Source organism: Rattus norvegicus, chromosome 20 (assembly GCF_021556685.1).
Source record: "Rattus norvegicus strain SHRSP/BbbUtx chromosome 20, alternate assembly SHRSP_T2T, whole genome shotgun sequence".
NCBI lineage: Eukaryota > Metazoa > Chordata > Mammalia > Rodentia > Muridae > Rattus > Rattus norvegicus.
In genome coordinates this window covers 10,890,961-10,917,304 of record NC_141553.1, presented here as the reverse complement: position 1 = coordinate 10,917,304, position 26,344 = coordinate 10,890,961, and the positions used below count along the sequence as shown (strand labels likewise).

General features: G+C 49.8%; 1 protein-coding gene across 2 annotated transcripts; it reads right to left on the bottom strand.

The window, feature by feature from the left end:
• Positions 1 to 690: 690 nt before the first annotated feature.
• On the bottom strand, positions 691 to 26,338 carry Rrp1b (ribosomal RNA processing 1B). 2 transcript variants are annotated; one of them, NM_001427282.1, is given in 16 exon segments: positions 691 to 3,053; positions 4,037 to 4,100; positions 4,543 to 4,683; positions 6,275 to 6,960; positions 7,616 to 7,744; positions 8,585 to 8,604; positions 9,857 to 9,954; positions 11,054 to 11,142; positions 11,859 to 12,025; positions 12,509 to 12,573; positions 13,511 to 13,640; positions 14,085 to 14,146; positions 14,948 to 15,033; positions 15,869 to 15,926; positions 17,461 to 17,543; positions 26,142 to 26,327. In NM_001427282.1, coding segments are annotated over 16 exon segments (2,202 nt in total). In that variant the 5' UTR covers positions 26,272 to 26,327; the 3' UTR covers positions 691 to 2,859.
• Between the last annotated feature and the right edge of the window lie 6 nt (positions 26,339 to 26,344).

Sequence of the window (26,344 nt, the reverse complement as noted above, 5' to 3'; positions counted from 1 at the left end):
AACTTTTCAGGACTGTGTGTGGTATAGGGAGGGCAGGGAAGTCAGCTCACAGCAGGCTGCAAACTAGCACTCTATCACTCCCTTACACCCTAGCCAAGAATTTCTTTTTTTAAGGCAGGGTCTCAGTACTCAGTTCTGGAACTTGTTATGTAGACCAGGCTGGCCTTAAACTCAGAGACAGGTCTGCCTCCGTCTCCTGAGCTCTGGGATGTAGTATCTATTACGCTAGGTCTAAGTGGATAATTTTGTTCTAAGAATGCTTCCTGGTCTCCAGAATACTCGGGAGGAGACTTCCAACCTCCGCTTGCCACAGTCCTTCCTGAGATAGGCTGACCTTTCTGGGTCTCCCTTGTCTATGCGCCGTTTTCCTCTAGCTGATTTTGCGTGAGTTTTGACTTTAGAACATTTAGACCGAGGCTGGGTGCATGTGTTTTCTCCCTGTGGAGAAGATGGGGAACTGTACTCCCCTGCTTTAGACACAGTGGATGGTAGTAAGCTATCCCAGGACAGGGTCAGCCATCTGCCGTGGCTGAGCAAGCCCACTAGCTAGCTCTGGGGAAACAGGGATAGGAACGTGCTGCACCCTGCTTTCAAAAACAATAGATGCCCGAATTTTCCAGACCCTGACATGACAGTAATTCCCAGAGAGGTCTATTTTTATAATACACAGAGTCAACATCAAAGACCAACCCAAAGATAAAAACATTTCTTTTAATTGGTCTTGGCTTTGATTTGTACCGCCAAGCCCTGGAGACACCGATACAATTTGATGGTAAACAAACAGAACTGCGGCAGTTAGAGAGAACACAGACCCACTTCCCAGGCAGGCAACTGTTTCCCAATCCCCCTCATGCTACTTCTGTGCTTCTGTTCAGAAAGGTGATACTGTGTCCCAGCCCTAGCAAGGCTGAGGCAGGAGGACCACCAGTGTGGGACCAGTATGGGATAGGATACATAAGGAAACCTTGGTTCTTGTTGTTTTTAAAGGGAAAGAAAAAGGTAAGTTTGAAACCGAATTGTGCAGAACCGATCACAACTCATACTAAGGATGGAGATAGTCTTTTACCAAAAATCAACCCGGTCACCAGCACTAAGATTTGCTTCTCTGGATTTGAAGAAGGAATTGAGAAAATGATCTGCACCAAGGACCAGGACGGCATTCTAAAGCACTCCTTCACATGGCAGAGCCTTCCTGTGCTGTGCATGAGAGATAAACAGAAATCTTTTCTGCTAGGCATGGCGGTGCCCACCTGTGCCCAGCACTGAGGTCTCACCCTCCGTCCTGGAAGCAATTTGGTAGGTGTGCTCCCAGAACACTCACGGTTCCTGAGGATGGGCCGCCATCGTGAAAACGGTGCGAGGTTGATTCTATCCCTGCCGCATGGTGTACTGCTCCACACCGCTGGGCTGTATGACCCACTTGGCTCTGTTACCCCATCTTTAAAACAGAGAAGAGGGCTGGGCTCAGTGAGTGAACTTTTAAAATAGGAAGCGAGGCGTTTGCTGCCTTGACCCTAACCTTCGTAGACAGGTGTCAGCTTTGAACGTAAACCCAGCATGCTGTAACCATGCACATTACACTGCGCATGACCTACTGTGACGTTAGTAAGGCATTACCTCCATCCTTATGGCCTAGTGGTATACTTTATGACTGAGCAGGCAAAGGACAAAGTCACTGCTTCACTCCTATCGGGAATGGCATTTAGGAGTCAGCTGGTTCAAGACTTGGACGTGGACCTTTGACTGTGTGAGGCGAGGCCAGAGGTGGTGCCTGAACTCTGCGATCCCATTGGCAGTGAGCTGCTACCCTCTACTGAGGAGCAGCGGTGCTTAAAGTGGGGCTCCTGCACAGGGTGCACAGAGTAAGACAGACCTGGGGATGCCCTGAGCACAGTAGGCAAATGGATAGGACTTTGAGATATAGGGCCTTGGCCTTGCCATGTCAAGCCAGCAGCTCCTGATGGTAAAACCAGGTGCTGGGCCTCCTGTTGTGCTTAATTCTGAGGCCTCTCCATCCCTCAGACCCAAGGTGGTTTCCTTTAACAAGAGCAATTGCCAAGTAGGCCTTGCTCTAGAGGAGGAGCCAGATTTGTTTGGATGGAAGCCTGAGTGGCTCCCTGGGTTCTGCACCAAGTTAAATGCGTGGAGGCAGGTAACAGACAGCTGGGAGTGCATCCCCTCCTGGGCGGCCGACTTCCCAGTCAGGCAAGAACCTGGGGTCCAGACACCGCTGGTGCAGTCAGGGAGGCCCTAGGCTCACTCACAGTTAGGAACTGTGCCTGAGGCCTGGGAAGACAATGTGCTAACGTGGGCAGCAGCCTGGGGGGCACTGGCCCTCCGGAAAAGACACTTTGGGCTTGCTATAGAGGTAGGAAGACAGGGACAGGGACAGGCCAGGCAGAGGAGGAAAAGCCTCGTGGATAAGTGGCTTTCCCCACCTCACACCTGCCCACCCTCCTGCTGGTCACCCGTAGAAAAGCTACACCATTGCTCATTCAGTTCCAAGAGTCATCGCCAGGACAAACAGCCAAATGCCCAGACGTGCCTGAGGCTGACATGCTTTCACAAGGAGATAGACTGAGACAGCAGATGCCCAGGAAGGCAATCTACTGTGGCAGGTGCAGCAATGGGCACCGAGGGGGCTCCATGTACCAACAGCACTTAGTCCTTCTGGTGAGGGTGTGCGTGGACTCAGACAGGAACCATGGCTGCAAGCCTAGCAGGAGTGGCCTGCAGTCCAGGTTCAAAACATTGTCCCATTCATGGATATTTGTAAAATAATTAAAAAGCCCACATTTAAAAGTTATAATTTATAGAATATCCAGTATAAAAGCAGTCCTCCAAAAGGGATTCTGGCTCTCAGAAGAAGTCCGCAGCCCTTGGCCTTCTCTTTGGGGTGGTTGCTGGTAGCTTCATGGTTGATAGAGGCGTGCTGGCCGGGGAGCTTGTGGGAGTCTTCAACACTCCGTGGAGTGGCCTCTGCTCGGGGTTAAATGCCACTCTGGAGAGGCCCGTGGGGCTGACCAGGATACTCTTGTCTGTCTTCTTAAATTCTGTCCCAAAGAAAGGTAAAGGTTACTTAGTCTATTTAGTTGGGTGTTATCTCTGTCCCTTCCAGGTATGCAGGGCTCCCCAGGCCCCAGAAATGCAGAGGACGCCTAGACGCAGCGAGGGGAGCATGCTCCAGCTGGTGGGTCCTGGGGTTTGCTGCGTGCGTGCGCGTGTGTGTGCGCGTGTGCGTGCATGTGCGCGTGCGTGTGTGCGTGCGTAGGCAGTGACTGCAGCTGCCTGAGGGCTGTCTTCCCCTCCAGCTCTGCATTGCACTGTTTAGCTTGAGGTGTTTGTTTTTCCCTCCTTCTGCACCCTCTGCTCTCTCTCCAAACCCATGTGCTCCCTCATGTAAACAGATGTTTGCTCACACTCACTGTCCACACGAATAAGGTCTTAGATTCATGTTAAATTTAAAAATACTAGGGTGTGGCGAATGCGCCGTTGGCTAACTCAGCACTCAAGAGGGAGGCAGGGGTGCTGAATCTGTGAGTTCCAGGTCGGGTACAGCCTCGCACTCAGACTCCTCAAAAACCAACCACCAAGCACACCTTCTCAGGAGCCCGTGGGCTTCTTTGATCTGACAGTAGGAGTGGCCCACCATTCAGTCGAGGCAGCAGTAGCTCAGGAACCCTGCAGGGTTTCTCAGCCTGAGACAGAACTAGAGAGCCCCCAGGCAAATGGCATCTCACCACACCCTTTTCCTGGTGGCCCAGGAAGATCCCAAGAAATCTCTCCCAGCCTTTAATCTTAACATTCAGGAGGCAGAGAGGCAGGTCGATCTCTGGGAGTTTGAGGCTAGCATGGTCTATATAATGAGCTCCAGGACAGCTCCAGGACAGTCAGGACCACATAGAAATTCCCTGGAAATAGACAGGACCATGATCTCTGGCTGTTGGGGAACCCTGGCTGCTGGGGAACCCTGGCTGCTGGGGAACCCTCCAGCTGGTTGGTCCCAAGCAACTTTTCCAGAAGGCCACCCACTCACCTGCTGTCATGTTTCTGTTCAATCCAAAGGTGACTTTCTTGGAACTGGAGGGTGTTTTATTCAGCTGTAGAACAACAAAGGAGTAACCATGGTAACACAGGTACTGGGCTTCCTTGCCTGGGATTTCTCTGAAGAGCTCACCCAGGGAAGGCCCTTGTAGTACTTTTCCTGACCTGCACACACACAGAGACTAACCGGGCAGCATGCTGTAGCCTAAATGACTGCACTACCAGACTTCTGCCTGTGACGATCACAAACTACTTTTCCGAATGCACAGACTTCCCAAACTAGACACTGTGCATTCCCAGTGAAAAACCGTAAGGGGTAAGGGTGTTCAGAACCCCAAATTTATCACCCCAAATTATAAGAATATTCCAATAATCACCTTTCTTTTGTCCCAGAATTAAAAGCGTTATTTACTATTAGTCCTGCATTACCAGGTAGAATGGAGCACTTGCACTCCAGATCTCAGCACCCCTGTCTGCATGTCCCTGTAGAGGGCTCACCTGGACAGTAGGACCTTGGGGATGGGTGGCAGAGCTGTTCTTGGCTTTCCTGAAGAACAGGGCCTTTGGTAAGAATCTGGTGTCAAACTTCACAAGGTCGTCCTCCATTTTCAGTGGCTTCTTCAGAGTCCTGTTGCTTCCCTGTGAGAAGGAAGGGAAGCTGAGAGGAGACTCTGATCTTGTCAGGTCCACACCAGGATGGTGTGAACAGGTGAGGTCCACACCAGGATGGTGTGAACAGGTGAGGTCCACACCAGGATGGTGTGAACAGGTGAGGTCCACACCAGGATGGTGTGAACAGGTGAGGTCCACACCAGGATGGTGTGAACAGGTGAGGTCCACACCAGGATGGTGTGAACAGGTGAGGTCCACACCAGGATGGTGTGAACAGGTCAGGTCCACACCAGGATGGTGTGAACAGGTGAGGTCCACACCAGGATGGTGTGAACAGGTGAGGTCCACACCAGGATGGTGTGAACAGGTGAGGTCCACACCAGGATGGTGTGAACAGGTGAGGTCCACACCAGGATGGTGTGAACAGGTCAGGTCCACACCAGGATGGTGTGAACAGGTCAGGTCCACACCAGGACGGTGCAGTGAGGAAGTGCTAAAGGCCGACCTACCCCAAGCTCCTTGGCCACAGCCCACTGTTTCTTCTGTCAGGAGCTCTCCTGCTCAGTGGAGCACAGACCTCACCATGACAGCAACGATCACACTGTCTTCTCAGCAGTAAAGCCTGTTTTCCCCCCTAACTTTGTGTTCTAACACAGGGCCTACAGTGCTAGTAATTCTTCAAGGTGCACCCGCTAAATGAGAACTCTTTTTTTTGTCTATCTGTGATCAGACATTATGTGGGCTACACATCTGGTGTGAGGGGCAAGGGTGCTACGAGGCTCAGGCTCAGGGGACCTCACATCTGGGAGGCTAAGTGTGGAGCCACCATGTCGGCTGCTAGACTGGAGCTTGGTGCCCCTGCTGAAGCACAACGCCTTCTTCTGGCCCCAAAGCAGCCCTAGTCCGGGAGCAGACAGCAGTGACCTCTCTAGACCCAACTCATTAGCAATCATCCCAATTCCAAGACCGACTGCCAAGGGCACGAGAAGCAGGCTATGTAGCAAAGGACGCCTCTTCCAAGGGCAGAGCTGGAGGCTGAGATGATGTCCAAGCCAGCCCTAGGATCTGCTCTCCTAGTCAGGGACAGGCTTCAATGTCACAGGCACTGCCAGGCAGTGTGTGTAGGCAGTGGTGCTGAGCAAAGTCAGATGTCTCCCTGTAAAGCCAGAGCATCACCATCTTGGTGGCTTGGTGGGCCACGGCAGTGAGCACCTGCTGTGGTGTTTGCTAGGCCTGCAGCCCATTGCCTAGACAGGGCACAAGACAAGAGCTTGGGTCCTTACAGCTCTAAAAGCCCATACAGAAAGAAAGTTCTTCCTTTAACCCAAAAGTTATAACCACAGGGGCTGGCTGGGGCCTGACTGAGTCTCTGAGCTCCAGGTTTAGAGGGACATCAGGTGGGGAAGAGGCAGAGGCTCTGTGTGGAGCAGCTGCCCTTGGCCACTGAGACGGGAACCTTTCATCTGCTTACTGGTGAGAGCGGTGATAAAGCAGTGCACTCTGACCACTGCTTCGCCGACGTGTGGCTATCCCTATCCCTATCCCTAGCAGACAGCTCAGTTCTCTGAGCACAGCTATTCAAGCCCAGCACCCGAGCTCTAGGCCCTTCCCATCTTACCAGAGCTTGGATCTGCCCAGCGCTGCACTCCAACACACCGTTGGACGTCTGCTTCATCTTTTTTCTCTTTTTTGAGATTGCTGTTTTTTGACTGGACGGATCATAGTGGTCAAGGGTGTTGGATGCTGTCTTCTTTTGTGACCTCTTGCACCGGGGCAGGGTGGTCTGGCCATCATTTCCCTCCACTGGGCTTGCTGGAGTACCTGCCTTCTGTACAGTTAGGTCACCACTACTGACAGGGAGAGCTCCGAGTTTCCGCTTCCTTTTCCGGGCTTGGCCACCTTCTGAGGAAGAAATGAGAGCAGTCTGAGGCTGCCCACTGGCAGGGTCATTCTTTGATACGTCCTCCTGAGGTAGAGTGGTGGATTTCCAGATCTCTCTGTGGGCCCTCAGGTTCTTCTTTCTCTGCCGTTTCCTTTTACTGTGGATGGGCGTGGCGGGTGTAGGCTCGGAACTGTTCTCCCTGGTGTTGGATGTGGCCTCTGCTGTAGGGGCCGCCACGCAGGCTTGCAGTGCATGCCTCTGGGCGGCACCAGGCTCACTGTCAGCACTAGGTACTGCAGCCTCGGCAACAGAACCCAGGTCCTGAGTGTCAGACTGGAAGTGGCTCCTTTTCCTCTTTTTCCTTTTCCTCTTGTGAATGTGACCCCCGCCGTCCTCTTCACCAGCAGCAGAGACTGTGTTTCCTACAAAAATGCAGATCAGTGATGCAGACCCCGCTGGCAACCGCAGGCAGCCAGGGATTTGTTTTGCTGTTTTTCTGAGACAGGGTCTCAGGTAGCTCAGACTGGCCTAAAATCTGCCGTACAGACAAGGGTGCTGTAGGTTTGAACCCTGATCCTGATGACCACCTCTCACCAGTGACAGGAACACAGGTGCACAGCATCACAGCACATTCCTTTAGAGACAGGCTCTCCCCACAGAGCTGCTAAGGTCTGTACATCCCCACAGGTGGCTGGGCAGATGGCTTAGTAGGTAAAGTGCTGGCTGTCAAAGGAGGACTTGAGTTAGGATCTACAGAGCCCACATAAAATGCTAACTGGTGGCCCAGAGAACCAGAGATCAGTGGCTGCACAGAAAACACCAGAACCTAGAGAACCTGTGGGTGCAGTGCCACTGGTAAAGCACCCAGCTCTCTGGGTGCAGAGGTAGAAGCAGAAGGTGAGTTTGAGGGAAACTTGGGCTACATAAAACAGCTCTAACTCAAAGAACAAACCTCCCTCCCTCTCAACCCAACCAAAACAAATTACAAAACACAAATGACCTCAAGGGCAGAGTTACCCAGATGTGAGTTAGCGGTGACCTTCCTTCAGCCCTGAGACTTAAGGCTCTGCAGCTTACCTTCCTCCCGTTCTAAAGCAGCTCTCTCTAAAAGCTTCTTTCTCTTCCTCTTGTGCCTTCTCTGACTGAGGGCTTGACCATTTTCACCAGCAGAAATATCCTCAGCAAAACTAAGTTGAGCACCATTGCCTGTAGGTTCAGAGGGACACTGGTCAGCTTCTGGGGCCTTCTGCATCTGTGGCAGCCCAGCTCCTGGGCCCTCCCTGAGCCTGGCTTCAGCTCCATCACCTGCACTCCCGGCCACTCCTCCAACTTCACTCAGAGGCTCCTGACCAGACTACAGCCTGGACAGTGGGCTCTCAGTCTAGTCAGCTTTACACTCCCACTGGTTCTGAGCCCATCCAGTCAGTGCACAAGGAACAGGAGAGCTGGCTCACTGGCCCGCTCAGGTTTAACCAAGCTCACACCCTGGGGACATTCGTCCTAAAGGAAAATGAACGGTCCTGAGATACCCGGATTTCTTTTTGACAAAAGACTGTAATTTTCCTAGCCCAGGTTTGTCAGCCTGTACGCTGTGTATCATGTATACGCCTAGGGTCCATAGAGGCCAGATGAGGGCATTGACTGGATCTCCCGGATCTAGAGTTACATAGTTGTAAGCTACCAAGTGGGTTCTGGAACTGAACCCTGGTCCTCTAGAAGATCAGCCCATGCTCTTGACCATGGAGTCACTGCCTCTGCCTTCCCTCCTCCCATTAAAAACTTAACTGCAGGAAGCACCAATAAAAATTCAAATAAATACCACACAAGTATTACCCCCACACAGGGGGCACGAGATGGATGGAGAGTATGTACAAAGGGGTCTTGCACCATGGCGTTTCTCAGGCACTCGCTTAGGTGTGCCAGGTGAACCAGTGAGGGTGGCCACCCCACCGATCACTTTCCCGTGAAGGCCTACAACCCCATGTCCTAGATCTGTCAGGGATGCCCTTGGTGGGGTGTTTACTGGATGAGAACAACTCTTCTTACCTTCAGAGAGGTCCTGGAACCTGAAAAAGGAAAAGAGCACAGGGAAGGTCAGAGAGTTCACAGCTCAGGTACTGAACGTAAGGCAGGAATCCGGATTCTCAGTGCTCACCCTCTCCTCATAGCCCCACCGAGGGATGCAGGGAGGGAGGGAGGAAGGAGCCTAGGACAAAGGCGCCTGCCATTCCACCAGCTCTGCAAGGACAGACACAGTGGCACACAGTACCGAGATCCAATGTCTTTCTCACTTGTTTCTGAAGGCAGACAGTTTAACGCTGCTATGTTCAGGGGAGGTCTGCCCAGCCAGGTTCTCTCTATGCAGCTTTATGCTTCAGACCAGATAACCAAAGTCGAGGACATAAGGGATGTACACGGGGCTGGGGCAGGCAGGCCAGCTCTAGCATCCACACGGGAGCCCCAGGCATGCCTTTAGAGACCCGGCTATAAAACATGAGAACTGACGGATGCCACTGTCCAGGGTACTCTCTAAGAGCCAGCTCTGGTGTGTCAGCATGTTTGCATGTGAGCACATGTGCATGTAGAGGTCACAAGTTGATACCAGGTATCTTCCTCAGCCACACTCCAATGGGCCTCTCATTTGAACTAGGAGCTTAGCAATCTGGCTAGTCTAGCTAGCTTGCTCTGGGAGTCCCATCTCTGCCTCCCAATCAAGCGAGCTGCCTTGCTACCTGGAACCTTCATGGGTGCTGGGATTAGGTATGAGCCTCACACCGTAACCCTCGTGTTTTCCCACACAGTGGCAAGTGCTTTAGCCATTGGGCCAGGTCCCCAGCTCCTTTCTAAAGGCATTCATTACATAAAGGCTCAAGCTTAGACCATTGCCTGCTAACCCAAACAAAGGACATAACCAGACAGCTGTTGTCCAAAGTTAGAACACACCAACTGGCTTTCTGGCTCATCAGTCATTTGTCACTGCGGTCCTACAGACACTGATGCTGACCTACTGGACTATCTGACTGTTCCGGCACAAACCCGCTGGGAGGCGAGGGTGAGCACGACTAACTGAAGCCCCATGTCCCACGCCATGCCAACGGTGACACGAGAGGAGCACACTGGCACTACTACCCTAGGGCTGTGAGGGACCAGCAGGGTTGCTTTTCCCTGATTTCCGCTCAGCACTACCTTTTTCTGGCCACTGCAAGAGCACACATACACAGACACACACTTACACATTTAAGAGTAAATAGATCTTTAAGAGGAGAAGGAAAAGAGACACGTGGGGAGATGCTGGCGTGGCCGCGGGATCACACTTACTTTCTGACTAGTCTGCAGAGTCGCTTCCTGTTGAAGGGAGGGGTGCTCTTCGAGTTGGCGATCTCCAGGAGTCGATCAGCAACAGCCTTATAGTCAAACTACCAAGGAGACAGGAAGCATGAGCAGTGGTGAGACAGCCTGGCCTATTTGAACCCTCTAGGTGTTCCTGGGAGTCGTCCTCTCCAAACTGGGGTCTCATGCAGACTTAAACCTGCCTGATGACTTCTTTTTAATGCTCACCCTGGGCTCTCAATCTTAGACTCTATAATAGCCTTTGCTCTTTCAAAGCACAATTGTGTATGCATGTGTGTAGTGGCACATGCCTTTGATCTCAGCAGTTGGGAAGCAGAGGTAGGTGGATCTTTGTGAGTTCAAGGCCAGCCTGGTTTACTTAGCAGAATAGCCAAGGCTACATAAAAGACCCAGTAACCAACCAAGCAACCAAAACTCAAAACCGGAAGCCTGGCATGGTGGTGCACACAGCTGTATTCCCAGCACTTGGAGGAGCAGAAGGACCACTAGGGCTGCATGAAGGAAAACAGACAACACTGCGTAGAAAACAAGGTTCAGTGTCTTTCAAAACCCACTTCATTGGTCATTGTTTATTTTTGATACGATTTTCTGCCTCTTGAGTGCTGGCTGGGATTCAATGTGTGTACCACCACGCATGGCTTCATTTTGTTTTTTGTTTTTTTGTTTTTTTTTGAACAGGAGTTTATTAGGTAGCCCAGGCTGTTCTTGAACTTAAGACCCTCCTATGTGCTGAGAGTCCCTGTGTGCAACACCATGCCTGATTAAAGCCCTACTCTTTCTTTTTTTTTTTTTTTTTTTTAAAGATTTATTTATTTATTATATATAAGTACACTGTAGCTGTCTTCAGATACACCAGAAGAGGGCATCAGATCTCTTTACAGATGGTTGTGAGCCACCATGTGGTTGCTGGGAATTGAACTCATGACCTCTGAAAGAGCAGTCGGGTGCTCTTAACCGCTGAGCCATCTCTCCAGCCCAGCCCTACTCTTTCAAATTTGTCCCCAATAAGCTCATTCTAAGAATGGTGACAGACATTAGTTACAGAGGGGATTATAAAAGACTTTACATTTTAGGCCCTATGGCTTAATGAGCTCTGACCCTAATTCTCTAGCCAAGCCACCCCAGGTCAACCTACATTCTATAAAAAGCAAAAGCTGCCCCCACCTGGAGAGGTGACCCTGAATCTTTCAAGGCTGCACAGATGTCTCTTTCTCTGCTGCCAATGACTCCATCTCTGAGGCATTCGTCCAGTGCTGCCAAAACACACCCAAAGACAAAGACACAGTCTTGACATTCAAGGGTAGAAGTGGCCTAGTCCCTCCAGGCTCTGGTTTAATTCCCATTACCAGGGAGGACACTAGCGACTGCTGCCTGGGGAGACACTCGAAATTAGACTCTTAAATATCCCAGTCTTTATTTTATATGTGAAGCTTGAGGTCTTGTTCCCAGTACCAACCCCATACCAAACAACCCTACCCCCCACAAACAACTGAGGATGCTGGAAGGAAGCCACAGGAACAAGTGTGTGCTCCTGACTGCACAGCAGCTCTCACAGTCATGGGCCAAACACCTCACAAGGGAGGTGACCATCTAGGAGGGACAGAATCAATTGGGCTTAGTGTGAGTGCTGTTGGGTTTTCCCTGGGGACCAGCCGTACACACGCGTCCGCTTTATATGTTGGGAGGCCTATGTTCCCTGAGATGCCAACAAAGCGCCTGATGAAGACTTAAAAACCAAACCCAGAGGGGGCGGCAGGCTTAGGCAGGTCGATGAGAAATCTCATCTCAAAATAAGGGGTGGATGAAGGCGGAGGAATGACTTCCAACACTGACATTTGGCCTCTACATGAAAATATATCCACGAGTGTGTGCGCGTGTACACACAGACAAAACTGGTATACACCAATGAGCACAATCCAGGTGCCGACCAACCCCGCAGAAAGGAAGAGTATAAGATGAAGCCTCTCACCAGTCTTCTTCCCACCGACCACCTTTTGACAGGCCAGCTCATTTGCAGGGAGGCCATTGCCATCCTCTTTGGTTTTCTGCTCTTCCACAGACTCTTCAGGTACAAAGGCAGACTGATCTACAATGACTTCAAAGACACCCTTCGCTACAGTCTGTACCAGCGTGTGGCTGAGGGCAGAAGCACATCGGAGAGAATGAGATTAAAACGCTTGGCCTGGAGCCTGTGCAGACAGGAGCACAGTGGAGAACAGCTCAGGTAAGTGCATGCACATGTATGTGCCTGCCTGGGGCCTGGTGTGCCCCCCCACTTGTTAGCAGGGACTCAGACACTCCTGAAACAGGTCCACTCAAGATTCAGGGAATCACCATGTGCCACAGGACAGACAGAAGGATAGAGTCTGGTGTGGGAGAGCATCCTGGATTGGCAGCCAACTGGTAGCACTGTTGACAGGGACTAGAACCTCTGCTTTCTTCCCTTCATCTGAGCAGGATCTTGTGTAGTCTGGGCTGGCCTTGGTCTGAGGCCTGTGAGGGGTATTAGGAATGGGGGCTCCTTATACTAGATGACTGCCTGGCACGGTGCTGCATGGCAGAACCCCACCCTCGGGTACCAACGGAAGCAGTGGGAACACACGGGCTGGAGCCACTTACTCCTTAGTCTTGGCAGCAATTCTGCAGAACGGATCGATTAACTTGAGGTTCTGATCAGCTAAGAGCTGCAATTCAGATATGAAACAGAGGGAAAGTGAGGAAAGACAGTCTTTTCTCTGATGAGTTCTAGAGAAGGAAGCGCCTGCCCCTCTCGAAGGTCAGACAGTCACACTCATGCCTGTCCAGGCAGTCCCAGACGCACCGCAGAACTGCCCGAAACCTCACTGTGGGTTTCCGGGTGTCTCAGTCCTGTGACCACCTCTTTAGACAGCTGGGTGTGGCACCTGCCTAGCAGAAGGCCCTGGCTAGCTCCAGAACGGCAAGGAAAATAGGAATTCTATGTGGATGCCAACAAAGCCATTCTTTGTTTAAACTTCATTCATTCATTGATTCAGTGTAAGTGTACATGGTTGCCCCTCAAAGAAATTTTATTTATAAGTCCTTTTACTTAATATATGTATAAAACACCCACTACAAAATGCCAAAGAGTAGAAATTGTTTATATCCTAACTTGAGAAAACCATCTGTACATAAAAGTGCACCTTTCTTTCTAGCCTTTTGTCGGCTTATATTGGGTAACCGCACCGTCTACCGGCTTTCCCGCAGCTTTGGGACTAGGCGGTACACCCTGCCTTTCTTTCCTTTCCCTCTGGACGCTGTTTTTCTGCGGGCAGCCGCAGGGCCTTGCTGTGTGGTGTGGTGTGGCATGGCACAGGCCGCCCTGGAACGTGAGATGTGTAGTCAGTGCTGAGATTTTCAGTGTCCGCAAGGCCTGAACACGGGCCTTGCATTCCTTGCTCAAACGACTCTCCTGCCTCAGCTACTCCAGCTGAGTGTGCGGCTCAATCCTACTTCACAGGTAAGACTTCCAGACACAGGTACAGCCCACTAGCTGTCTGGGACAGGGTGCCAGGAGGGGAGAAGCCTCAGAGAGGCTGCTGGTGCTGACAGTGCCCATAACAAGCCCCGGCATGGTGGTCCCAGCGCAGCGCTGCTCCTCACCTCTCTCCCTCCCACAGTGGAGAGCTCATCCAAGTACACATCAATCAAGTGGGATCTCACTCCGTTGGGGGACCGACTCTCGGGACTCAGGATCTCCTTCATCAGGATGTCCAGAAACAGTGTGATTTGGCTGAAGAACAGCAAGAAAACAAACCAATAACACAGTTGGTTTTTTTAAAGACATTATCGCCAATACCTCCCTCTTTTCAAAGAACAGACAAAAATACGCATTTACTGCTCGTACTGTGTAAGTCAATGTGAGGCCCCAAGAGAAGAAACTGCTCTTCATTGGCTTCAAGTGACCGTTTCGGGCTCCCCTGGATTTACCCTCCCTTGGCTCAGCGTCTACTTGCTTCTCATGGCACTAAGCATGGCAGGCAGAGACGAGCCAATTCATGCTTCTGATTACCTAGAATCCCAGAGGACCCCATTGTTCTATAAAGATGTGGGGGAGCACATTAAAGATCAGAACTAGGGCCTCATACCCATCAGGCAAGTGCTCCACCACTGAACCACCCAGCAACTCTGACATGCTCTTAACGCCACCACACGTCCACGCAAATGGTTTACCCACCTCTCTTCCCAGGCATTCCGCTTGAGAACTTCGAAGGACTGCCTCAGGACCAGGCGGATCAGCTAAGGGTCGGCATGTTTTATAGTAAGAGTAAAAACGTAGTGATTATCTTGGCAGGACGAGGACCCTAGTTCTGGGTCCCCAAAGCAAGACAACGTCCTTAAATCGCTTCAGCTTCTGGATTAGCAGCATTGAGGCAGACAGGGGTAGTAAGTGCCTCTATCCAAGACCAGAGACGGCACAGCACAGACTCCCCCACACCCTCAGAAAACCAACAAAACCAATGCAAGACATCTGCGCTCCCAGCCTCATTCCCAGCAGCTCAGACGGGAACAGAGGCACCTTCGGCACGTGCCTGATTCCGCCACAGCACGTCTGGACTTTCACCATTTTCTTGCTTTGGATGGAAGCTTGGTCTGAAGATGGCCGGGCAAGGCAAGCTCTGTCTGAGAACCTCATACCCATGTTCTTGGGTGTGGGTTAATTTCTTCCCAACAGCCTCTCTATCTCTTAACTCTACTGTTCACAAATCTATAAAACCTCTTAGCAAGCTGGGAAGTGGTTTGCTTGGGAGGCAAAGGCTTGAGATCTCTGAGTTTGAGGCCAACCTGGTATACAGAGTGAGTGCAGGACAGCTAGGGCTACACAGAGCAACCTGACTTGAAAAACCAAAACCAACCTCCCACCTCCAAATACACACACAAGAAACCCTTTTATCAAACTCCAACTCAGCTTCAGAAAGAGAAGAAAAAATGCCAGGCAAGTGCAGTAGTGCCGAGCTGCACCCCAGCTCTCTGCCACTCTGCAGACAGAACATTCTGTGTGTCAACTCTTCCGGTCCGCATGGGGAGGCACCACCTTACCATGTAGTACTTGTCCAGTCGCAGCTTGTCTATCCCTTGCCACTCTCGATTCACGGTCTGCCAGAAGGTCTGAATAAACAGGTGCTCTGCAGGGACAAGAGGCTCTCAGTGCCCTGCTGCCGCAGGAGCACATAGCAGGAAGGAACGACAGAAAACACACCCAGTTCTCTTTACGTGTCTATCTCAGAATTCTTGGACAGGTGGAGCTTGGCCAATGGCTAACTATGCTCAGTGATTTCCTTTGCAGCTATAAAGACATCACAACAGATGCCGTCAGCGTCTCGGTCAAAGCGCTCCCAAGGCACTGGTCTTTATCCATCCTTCTGATGTGCATGCTGTCTGGGTGAGACACATTATCTAATCCACAGATTCCCCACTTACTGACTTTTGAACACTTCCTTCGAATGTAGGGGTTGGCTGCTACCCAGGCTGGCCTCTCACACCTCCTACCTTAGCTTTCTAGATGTTGGGATTACAGACATATACCACCATGCCCAGCACAATTTATAAACAAACGCAAATCTTTACTATACAACAAATGCAGGATCTTGGGTGTTGTAAGTCAGCCAGAATTCAGAAGGTGTCAAACAGGACTGACTGTTGTCCAGCTTCAGAAATTTCCACCTTTTCTTTTAGGTAGAGCAGGGTTACCTTACACTTTATTACAGTGATTTATAGTCAAGATGGCTCTAATCTCAGCCAGGGTGCAGTGGCAAAGGCGTCACAGCTTCTAAGTGTGAGGGCAGCCTGAGTTTGGGAGCTGATCAGTGTCTGAAATGTCATATGACCTCTGTTCAGCACTAGCAGAGGCTGCCATATCACTCATTCCCAGACCAGAAGAAAAGCACTGACTAGGTTCCCCAGGTAAGCTATCAGACCTGCTACCAAGGAAGTCAGAGCCAGGAAAACGGCAGGACTTACGAGCCTCGGAGCTGTTAACAACGTGGATGAGTTGGGAAATAATGTTCGCTAGCTCCTCCTGCAAAGGTGGGCGGGGAAAACATCGGTTATTAGGTGGTCACACTGATGCGGGTGCTGCGGGCTGCATCCCTCTCCCTCTGTGGTGGGAAAGCCTGGGCTTCTTGTTTTAGATCTGTGGCTGACACCTCAGGCTTTATCAAATGTGTAACTCCAAACTTCAATCAACTACTGGGCTAATGCCATATGCTTCTGGAAAAATGCTAAAACTGTGTTCAAGAAAGTGTCTGTGGTGGGAGGTTGGACGATTCCAGGAAAACAATCTCACTGCCAACACCCACCCCACCCCTCCTTTTTCGGAGACAGGCTTTTTATACACAGCCCCAGCTGTCCTGGAATTCACTCTGTAGACTAGGCTAGCTTTGAACTCAGAGAAAACCACCTGTTTCTGTCCCCTAAGCTCGGGGACTAAAGGTGCATGTTACCATGCCCCACTCTGTTTTTAAGATGTAGACTAAACTGAATCTATCCTGAGTACCAAATGCTGCAAAGCCAGAAAGCACAGAGCCACCTTGCTGGTGCTTGTGCAATAGGGTTTGCACTCCAGTCTCCTGTTAGGAGGGGAGGGCTGAAATGCCAAGAGATTCCTCTAGGTTGTGCTCTGGGCAAATTGCCCCCGAGGGGTATGTGTGCCTGTGGCACAGCAGACTCTGTTCAGCAGAACTAAGTGGCTGAGCCTAGGAGGAAGCCTTCTATTTCCCTGCTACCTGAGGACGGGTGCCCTTCTTGGCACTGCTCCCGTCTCCTGTGCCCAGAGTTCCTTATTTGTCTTGAATGAACTCCAAGACTTGAAAATGATGTTCCTTTTGTTGGTTCTCTTCCTCCACTAAAGCTGCTTGTTGCTACTTCTGAATATAATCTTACAATATTTTGCCCTGCTAGCCCACTCAAAATATGTTCAGCAGAATCAATGCAGTGAACCGAGACAAGTCACTACATGTCCTGAGAAAAGTAGCAAGGCTTCACGTACAAGGTAAGTGCCACCCAGGAGGACCCTACGCTGTGGTCGTGCGTTGTGACCCTCACTCCCTTGCTACTGAGGCAGGTCTAGTTTCCGGTGTTAGAACAAAGCTCTTCTACAGTAGTACATGTGGCAAGTAGGCTCAGTGGGCAGAGATGAAAGCTGGCCTGTGCATTCTGGGAACCACAGCATCTCATGGTGCTTTAGCCACAGGGCCTGGCTGCTTGCTTTGTGTGGAAACTGAAATTCAGCAGGTCACTGACCGCTGTGCTTCTGACCATGCATTATAGACAACAGAAAACAAAACAGAAGCGTTAAGACGTCATGGAAAACCTACCATGGAAGCTATGAAATGGCGAGAGCAATGGGATCTATGACTTAGCGTGTCCGGTATGTCTGAAAGCACAGCCTAAGTGCCCGCCGCCCCTTCCTGAGGGGACAAGAGCTGAGACAATGGCTCCTTGAAGCATTTACTTCCAGCTGTTTGGGGATGGCAGCAGATTGGCGGGACGTAAACAGTCAAGTCTCTTATCCATCGTCAAAGGTCCAGGGCCATGGCTGGGGACTGCGTTACCTGCAGAAGGGGTTCGTCCTGCACCCACATGCAGTAGAAGAGTCCTTTCCATATTTTTAGGAGTTCTTCCTGACTGAAACTTCCTGCAGGAGAAAACAGCACAAGCACCTTACAGTCTACACTCTTTCCTTAACTTTTACAGTTGCTATGCAAATGGCAAAACTACTACATGCATTCCCTTCCTATGCATACCGGTCCCTAAACCCGAAGTACACCTTATGCTAGTGGCTAATGTTCCAAGTACCACACGTGTTGTTTGTTATCAGCCAAGGGAGGGTGGCAACAGAGGCAAGTCCTTATCTGCATGTGCGACACTAAAACTAACCCATGTGCCTGGTATACCAGTTGCTAAACACTCACAAGGCCTTGAACTCATCCCTTGAACCAAGAAGGGAAGAAAGGAAGTTTCACCATCTCAACGAAGGAGAACTACAAACCCTATAAAAGATGTAAGAGTCTCCGATCACAGAGTATTCCTAGAAAATGGCAGAACCCCTCCTGGTCCAAAGACAGAAGACTGGGCCAGCCCAAGGACGGGTCTGCTCAATTATACTTGTAGAAGGGTCCAGCCATGGGCAAAAATCAACCATGCCCCATTTTCTGATTGTGCCAGTCACTTCTTGGGCAGCTCTTAAGGCGGTTTCAGCCTGTTTTAAGTGGCGTGCCCGGGAGGGGTCATTGCTCTGCCCATTGCTGCTGAGCTGCCAGGCTCATGGCCGGCAGCTCCTGGTGTCAGGAAGCAAAGATGACTGTGAATGATGAGGCTAGGGGACAAGGAACATTCTAGGTTCTGATGTGTCACACGTGGTCTCTAGCTGAGTGACTGGGAAGCACAGGAGGTCTTCTCAGCACCACTCTGGGACACACTAGATGAATGAACGCAGACTTCCTTTTTTGCTGGTTTGCTTCCTTAATTGTTTGGACAGGGTCTTGCTACTTACCTCAGACTGGCCTTGACACTGTCTGTGTTCCACCTCACACAACTCAAGTACGTATTTGAAGCCAGTGTGCTATTAACTCTAAAAGGTATTCTTAAATGACCAAGAGCCCTTGCAATGGACTCATGCTTCTGTAGTGTGCTTGGTGGGCCGATCTTATTTTATGACTGATTTAAGAGCCATCTCCAGGCTGAGGTGAGGCCATCTGTTATGCAGGAGGACCTGACTGAATCTTCGGCTCCACAGAAGAGCTCTGTATGCCTGTGATTCCCAATGGTCACCTCAGCCTAGCAGAAACACCAAGCTTCAGGTTTAGTGAGAGAACTTGCCTTAAGGGAATAGGGTAGAGGGATCACGGAAGCCACTCAACAGCCTCTATGGCTTTTACAAGTGCGCGCGCACGCGCGCACACACACACACACATACACACCCACCCACCCACACCCTCCAATACTCTCTCAAAAAGGTTTCTAAAGGAAGGTTTTTCTCGTCGATACCTTTATAATGTTGCAGTTTCATGCTTTTACAGTAGTTTTCTACTTAAATTGAAGGCAGCAAGTGTGGGAGCACATGCCTTTCATCCCAATATAGATGCAGGCAGAGTTCCAGGAGGCTACTTAGCAAGGCCATCTCAGACAATCCACACCCAAACACCAGGATAACAGAAACCGTGGTGGAGTTAGCTAGTCAAAGACATTTCCTTAAGGAGCCATACAGGCAGCCGATGTGTGAGCCGGCCTCTCTCTGCTAATGCAAATATGGCACAACCCCTAGCACCTGCCCCACTGCAGTCACAACTCTTCTTGTCATGGTAACCCGTTCCTGTTTAATCGTGATCCAAGATGTACATGTCCCTGGAGAACTGTGGTTCTGGGTAAGGCTGGTGACTTCAGAAATTACTTTAGATCACTTGGATCAGGCCACACCAAACCATCAGCTAAAACTTATTACAGGGAAATACGTAACACAGACTGGTCTGTGTAATCATATACAATCTGACCTGTACCTCTGAATACTTGTTCATAGAAAACCTAGGGTGCAGAGGAACACATTAAATGAGACTAAAGGGGTGGCATTTTACAAGACAAATGACCTACATTCAGTAAAAAACAGAATGAGGGGGGTGGGGCTGCTAAAAATTAAGTCTGCACATATACCAGCCACAGGAGTCTTGTTTGCATTGACATAAACACATAAAAGATGGAGAGAAAACTCCATGAAGTTGAATAATTTGAATAAATTTAATAATTTCATGACACCAATACCTTTTATTTGTGTGATTTTTCTGAGTCTTGCTATGTAGCCCAGGCTGGTCTCAAATGCTTAAATTTCTCTGCCTCCTCCTGTGATGACAGGCGCAGACCCCTGGGCCTGACTAAGATCTTTTTTATGGTGTAAGGAGATGCTGTGGTTGTCAGAAGAATCCTTATGTTTGGGGACTACATGCTGTGAGGTGAATGGAAGTGACACATCAGATGGCCAGTCAAGTGCTGAGCCACCACAGCTATAAAAAGAGGGTGCTCTTCATGGAACGCTACGGCCATTAGTGAACCACAGCACAGAGGATTAAAGTCTTGGTTCCACATGAGGCCAGGGCCGGGCACGTCAGGTCTTGTCTGCTAGCTGCACTGTTAGTCCCTTCAGGGCTAACTGTAGGAGTTCAGGGTAAGGTTGTCGAGGGAGGACTGCCAACAATGAGGGCTCAGGCTAAGTCAGAGACAGGGCAACTAACCTCCTCACACAGTACCATCCAGGCTCTGCGGACATCCGTCTTGCTCAGGCTTGGCACACAAGTCTTTCTAGTCACACAGGGGGAGAGCAAAAGAATGGGGACTACCAGTGGGACAAAGAGAAACTGCGGTTCAGCTGTCATGCAGGGGCATCTCTGTGCCTTTAAAATCTGTGGCATAGATGCCGAGTGGACTGTGACCGGCTAAAACCGTCCTACCCGCCTTCCAAGTATGTCTCGAACTCTCATTCCCACCCCAGGCCAAATACTGCACAATGAAAATACAGCTTGCAAAACATTCAAAACTTTCAAGTCAGTAGTAAAAGCTCTCTGAATGCACTGCAAAACTAACTCAAATTAAACACGCAATGAATCCAAGGTGTTGCTGGCGGTGCTAGACCATGTATGTGTGTACGTGGCCCCAGTTCTGAACACACAACATGCCCATTTTGTACTTTGTATGACACCATGGCACAATGCCAGTGAACACCGCCTACAACACCTGACCTCAGATTCTTGACAACCGTAGGTGACAAACTATAGCCTTGTACTCTATACACGTGTTCTCTGCCTTTAGACAAGTGTAGTGGTTTAATTACTGAAAACTGAAGACTTCACTGTTTCTGTATTGTTCCTTCACAGCACGCTCCAAAATGGCAAGGCGGTGGTGGTAGCACACACCTTAATCATAGCACTAGTGGGCTGCAGGCAGGTGGGTCTCTGTGAATTAGACGCCAGGCTGGTCTACAGAGAGAATTTCAGGACAGCAAAGTCTCTCTACTATGTAGCTCTGGTAGTCCTAGAATTCGCTAGGTAGTCTAGGCTGGCCTTGAACTCAGAGATCCACCTGCTTCTGCCTCTGGATTATTATTATTATTATTATTGTTGTTGTTGATGATGCATACTGTTCTCCTTTTCAATACGTGGCAAGAGTATGTATGTGCCAGAAGTTTTAAAAATAAAATTCTCTGACGTAATCATTAGCAAATGTTTTGTTTATAAGTGAATAAATCTGTATACTATCAGGCCAAAGGGGTGGTGATTAAAAAAAACTGTAAGAAGCCCCAGACTGTTCAAGTCCCCCATTCTAAAAATTTACTTCCAAAATACATATAAAAACCCCATTTTTACCTAAGAGTTTAGTTGGTAAAAACAGGAACAGATTTTTAAAGAACTTAAAGAAGTCTGGAGAAACACTGAGTACCTGATCCCTTTTACTCACTGAGGAAAGTATCTGCAGTAGCTTTATTTGCTAACTGCTTTCAAAGCTCTTTTCTTCTTGGCAACAACTTTGTGAGGCACTGGGAATGAACACAGGGTCCTGGGTACTCCAGGCAAACGCTCTATTGCTAAGTCTCTCCTCCTCTGCCCTTTATTTTGGGATGGTCTTTCTGTGTAGCCCAGGCTGACCTGGAACTTACAATCTTGCCCCAGCCTCCCAAGCTCAAGTCACTAGTGTGACTACCATACTTGTCCAGGAAAAAACTTTTTTTTTTTTTGGGGGGGGGGGAGGTTTCACCATGTATCTTTGTCTAGCCTGGAACTCACTATGTAGACCAGGCTGCCCTTAAACTCAGCAATATACACCAGCTTCTACTTCCTGAGTGCTGGGGTTGAAAGTGAGTGCCTGGGTGGGGACGAATTTACATGTTCTATGACCTACTTTCTGACAGACAACAGCTCAGATTTAGCTAGCCTAAAAACAATGTCAAGGATATTAAAGGTGTGAAGACACAGGACATACCATTGTTTTGAAATGACAACATCCAATAGCAACCCTCTCCACGGAATGAACACAGGAGCCATTCTGGATGGGGCTGTGCATATTCCAGACATGCACACCTCCCCCCTTTATAACTCTCTGATGGAGAACCCTAATGCCGCCAGCAGCAAAGGCACTTACCTCCACAACAGCTACAATGACTAAGCCACCACCAACCACAAATTCAGTCACCTTCTACGCCACCAAAAGGAGGCTGGGGCTTGGCAGAGAAGGTGCTGGCCACACAAACCTGGTGGCCAGATCTCCAGCTTTTGAACCCCCGTGAAAACCAAAGGAGAGAACTGACTGACATTTCCAAACATGTGGTGTGTTCTATCTCCTCCCACATCATGTGTGTGTGAGCACACACGCAAACTATTACTAATAAAAACAATGACACAAACGGAATTGCCACAGGGTTGATGCTAGGATACACCATAGCTTTATGGTAGGTGTTAAATGTTTAAGGCTGAGAAATGCTAAGACAGGCAGGGACTGCCTGCTTGGCTCACTGCTGTACTCTCTACACCAACAACAGTGTACACAAGAGGACATGGCGCTTTTTGTTTGCTGCATTTATGAAAGGCTATACCAGGACTCATGAGCCACCATGAACTAAAATGCCGAGACTGTTTCTTGACAGCAAAGACCACAGACCTATCTATTTATGCTGCTGACAGACAGTAAGGCAGTAAGTCAACAGTAAGTCTTCAGTGAGACGAAAATGTCAGATTTCCCAACAAGTAAGGTTACAAAACAAACTGAGTTTGTCAAGGAGATGCAAGCTTGTGATTCTATTATGATGGGGCCTTGCAGTGCCAGACACTTTGGTTTTCCTGTCCCATGGTTATTATTTTTAAATGTTTTCTTCTCTTTTCCGTTCTATGTGCATTGGTGTTTGACTGCACGTATGTATGTGTGAGGGTGTTGGGTCTCTTGAAACTGGCAGCTGTGTGTGGTTGCTGGGAATTGAACCCAGGTCTGGAAGAGCAGCCAGTGCTCCTTCTCTGCAGCCCCGTTGGGCCATGATCATTAAGACATTTACCCTGCAGTTTTTACTTATTTGCATGGCACACATGTATAGGTTGGAAGTCGGTGCTAGGTATTTTCTTCCCTAGCTCTCCAGCTAATTTTCTGAGACAGATTATCGTATCAATCTGGCTACCCCAGGATTTACACTGGCTTTCATGAGTAAACGCCTGAACTCAGGTCCTCATGGGTACATGACAAGCATGTTACCGAGGGAGCCATTTTCCTAGCCCCGCAGTTATTTTTCATTTATTTCACGCATACTTATTTCACATGTACACCATGTGTGTCTGTGGTGACTGTAGACTGTTGAGGTTAGAAGACCGTGTCAGAGGCTCTGACACTAGAGTAATGGATGGTTATGAGCCACCACACGGGTGCCAGGAATGGAATGCCAATTCTCTGCAGGAGCGAATGTTCTAACCTGCTGAGCCATCTCTCCAGTCCCTCTACAGTCCACAGTTATTTTATTTTTCTGAAGGCCTACGATATCCCACAAACTGGCCACGATGATGAATAGGGGAAAAAGATAAGTCATCAGGAAGTACCCTGGGGTATTGGGCCTGTTCTCTTTTTTTTTGGGGGGGGGGGCTGTTCTCAAAGGGTTCTGAGAAGCATGCTCTCAGGCTGTCTCCAGTCCAGGTGTACTGTACTTTGCTTTTGTCTCCTGAAGGCTCTCCTAAGGCTCCATATTTTCACCTATGGCTTAGAGGACAAAGGGAAGCTTACAGTGCCTGTGGGGGAAAGGATACAAACCACAGAGTTCATACAAACAAAGCTATCTGCACATAGCTGAGGACAAGGTCATCCGTTCTCAGTATAGCTAGTAGAGACCACTCCTGGCTCTGGGAAATCCTTTCTCAGAACAAATAGCTTTTCCTTCCCTCTGTATCTAAGCACTATCAGAGGGGCACAGATTTTATAATTTTAGGGGTGACAGGGTGGTGGGAGAGATCATAAAGGAGGATTTCTCTCAGAAGTGATACTGCTAGGGCAAAATTCTTTGTAGAACAAGCCTGAATGCAAGGGGGGAGGAGGCAAGAAGAGTGTGAGTGGTGTGCTCAGCCACAGGGGTTTAACGGACTACTGAGGAATTAGAAGAGCAGGTGAGGACACCAGGTCTGTCAGACTGTGGCCTTCAAGGGAAGCAGTGGGAAGATGAGATTTGCTTTAAGAAAATGACCTGGGCTGTTTGTGGAGGGCAGACTAAAGAGGCACAATGGAAGCCTGGGGCAAATGCCTTTAACCCCAGCACTCAGGAGACAGAGGGAGGTGGACCTCTGAGAGTTTGAGGCCAGCTTGGTCTCCAGAACAACCAGAGCTATAACACTGAGAAATCCTGTCTCAAAAAACCAAAACCAAACAAACCAGGCAATGGGGGCTCACAACTTTAAGCCCAGCACTTGGCAGGCAATCTGAGTTCGAGGCCAGCCTGGTCTAGAGAGTGAGTTCCAGGAAAGCCAGGGATACAGAGAGACCCTGTCTGGGGTCGGGTCGGGGGGGCGGCGGCAGCGGGGGGTGGAGGGGACCCAAGTAAACAAAAGGCACAACAGAGTTAAGGGAACGGATGGACCAGAAATCTAGGTAAAATAAAGGAACTTCTGGTTAAGGCAGAGTAATTCAAGTTAACTGAGAAGGACAGAAGGATAGTGTGTGTGTGTGTGTGTGTGTGTGTGTGTGTGTGTGTGTGTGTGTGTGTATGTAAGATGGTGGTGAGAAAATGTGGGAAGAATGAGCAGCTGAGGAGGAGGAGCAGCAGGAGAGAACAGGTGTTTGGAGGGAGGAGCAGATGCCATTGTTGGTACTGAGGCACTCATGGGACAGCCAGGTGGAGTACCAGGCTAGTGACACTAATCTGAGCGGAGGATAGCCAAGGTCCACCTGGGCCAGTAAGTTAGGTTTAGGGACCACCAGCACACGTATATAGGAAAATTGACAATATGAGAGGAAACTGAATTTCTGGGGCAATCCTTAACAGGGCTGGGGTGGGGGTGGGGATGGGAAATGCAGCTGCCAAGGCGGCTCAGCTCGGTAAACCTCACTACCTAAATCTGACCTCTGGATTCCACAGTGGAAACATAACTTTTGGAACTTAAAAACTTGGGGTTGGGGATTTGGCTCAGTGGTAGAGCGCTTACCTAGGAAGCGCAAGGTCCTGGGCTCGGTCCCCAGCCCCAGAAAAAAAAAAAAAAAACTTTTAGTTTTTATCAGACGTCTCAAAAAGTCTCCTTTCTTGGCAATAAGGTCTTGCTTGCTCTGTGACCCTGGCTGCCCTTAGCCTCACGATGCTGGAATTAATGGTATGTACTGCCACCTGGGACTGATTTCAATCAAAAACCATTTAAAAAAAAAAAGATTTAGTTTAGGTATGAGTAAGTAGGTAGTTTAGTGGGAGGTTTGCCTGCTTCTATGTTTATGCACCACGTGCATGCCTGGTGTTGGTAGAGGTCAGAGGGGGTGACTCCTTTCCAGGAAAAGGGTTCTGAGCTGCCATGTGGGTACTGGGACTTGAACGGCTGAGCAATCTCTCAGGCCCCCCAGACTTCAATTTTAATCAGATTTAGCAACCCGTAACTCAAACTTTAGCCAACTGGCTGCAACCTGAAACCTTCACAGTATGCTGCAGTCTAGACTTTGCGAATTCATTCAGGAGTTAACAGAATCTATTCTGGGTCACTTAAAATAAATCTTTGCAATGCATTCCACGGCAGTTAAAATCCAACCTCCCCTCCCTTTCCCCAAAGCCAGCGAAGTGACCACATTGCCCCCAGGTTCAATTTTATCTCAACACGCCCTGCGCGCCAACTTACAGATAGATTTCTCTGGCTCAGGGCACACTTAGCGTTCTTGCGTCTGCCTGCCTGGCTTCCTCCTGTCAAAATCTCAACAGAGCACAGGTGGCTTCCTTTAGAAGGACTTTCTCCTGCACTTTTCCACGCTACTGATATACATTCCCGCATTCACACGTGCTCCACTACACTGCCATCAGTTCTACCACCACACTGCCAGAGTTCTTCTCAGGGCTAACTCTCTAACGCACCCCAGCGCCTACAGGTACTATCCATGGAACACAAACAAGAAACACAAACGAGCCTCGGCGAACTGGGCCAGCGGTGAGCTGGGACTAGCGGTCAGGAGCTCTGCCGCACAGCCCGTAGCAGCCGCACCCGTGCCCACTGGCGCGACCCTCGCCGCGCGCAGCGGCGCGGACCCAGGCCCGCACCTGTGTCGCTCTGCGTCCTTGCGCTGAGATACTGCCGCAGTTTCCTCACGGCGCGGTCGCGGACGCCCTTCTCACTGGAGGCCAGCCGCTGTGCGAACTGGAGCTCGGTAGACTGCATGGCGGGAGCCATCGCACCCGCTTCAGCATCCCCGGGCTGCGCGCGTGCGGCTAGCCGCCGAGCGATCTGGATTGCGCCTGCGCAG

Bases quoted from the DNA above. Each gene is read 5' to 3' on its own strand.
- Rrp1b (XM_087597433.1), bottom strand. The intron at 6,961-7,615 runs GTAAGCTGCAGA...GCATTTTTGTAG, and splicing joins TGCTTTAGAACGGGAGGAAG to GAAACACAGTCTCTGCTGCT. The intron at 3,054-4,036 runs GTGAGTGGGTGG...TCTTTGGGACAG, and splicing joins GAACAGAAACATGACAGCAG to AATTTAAGAAGACAGACAAG.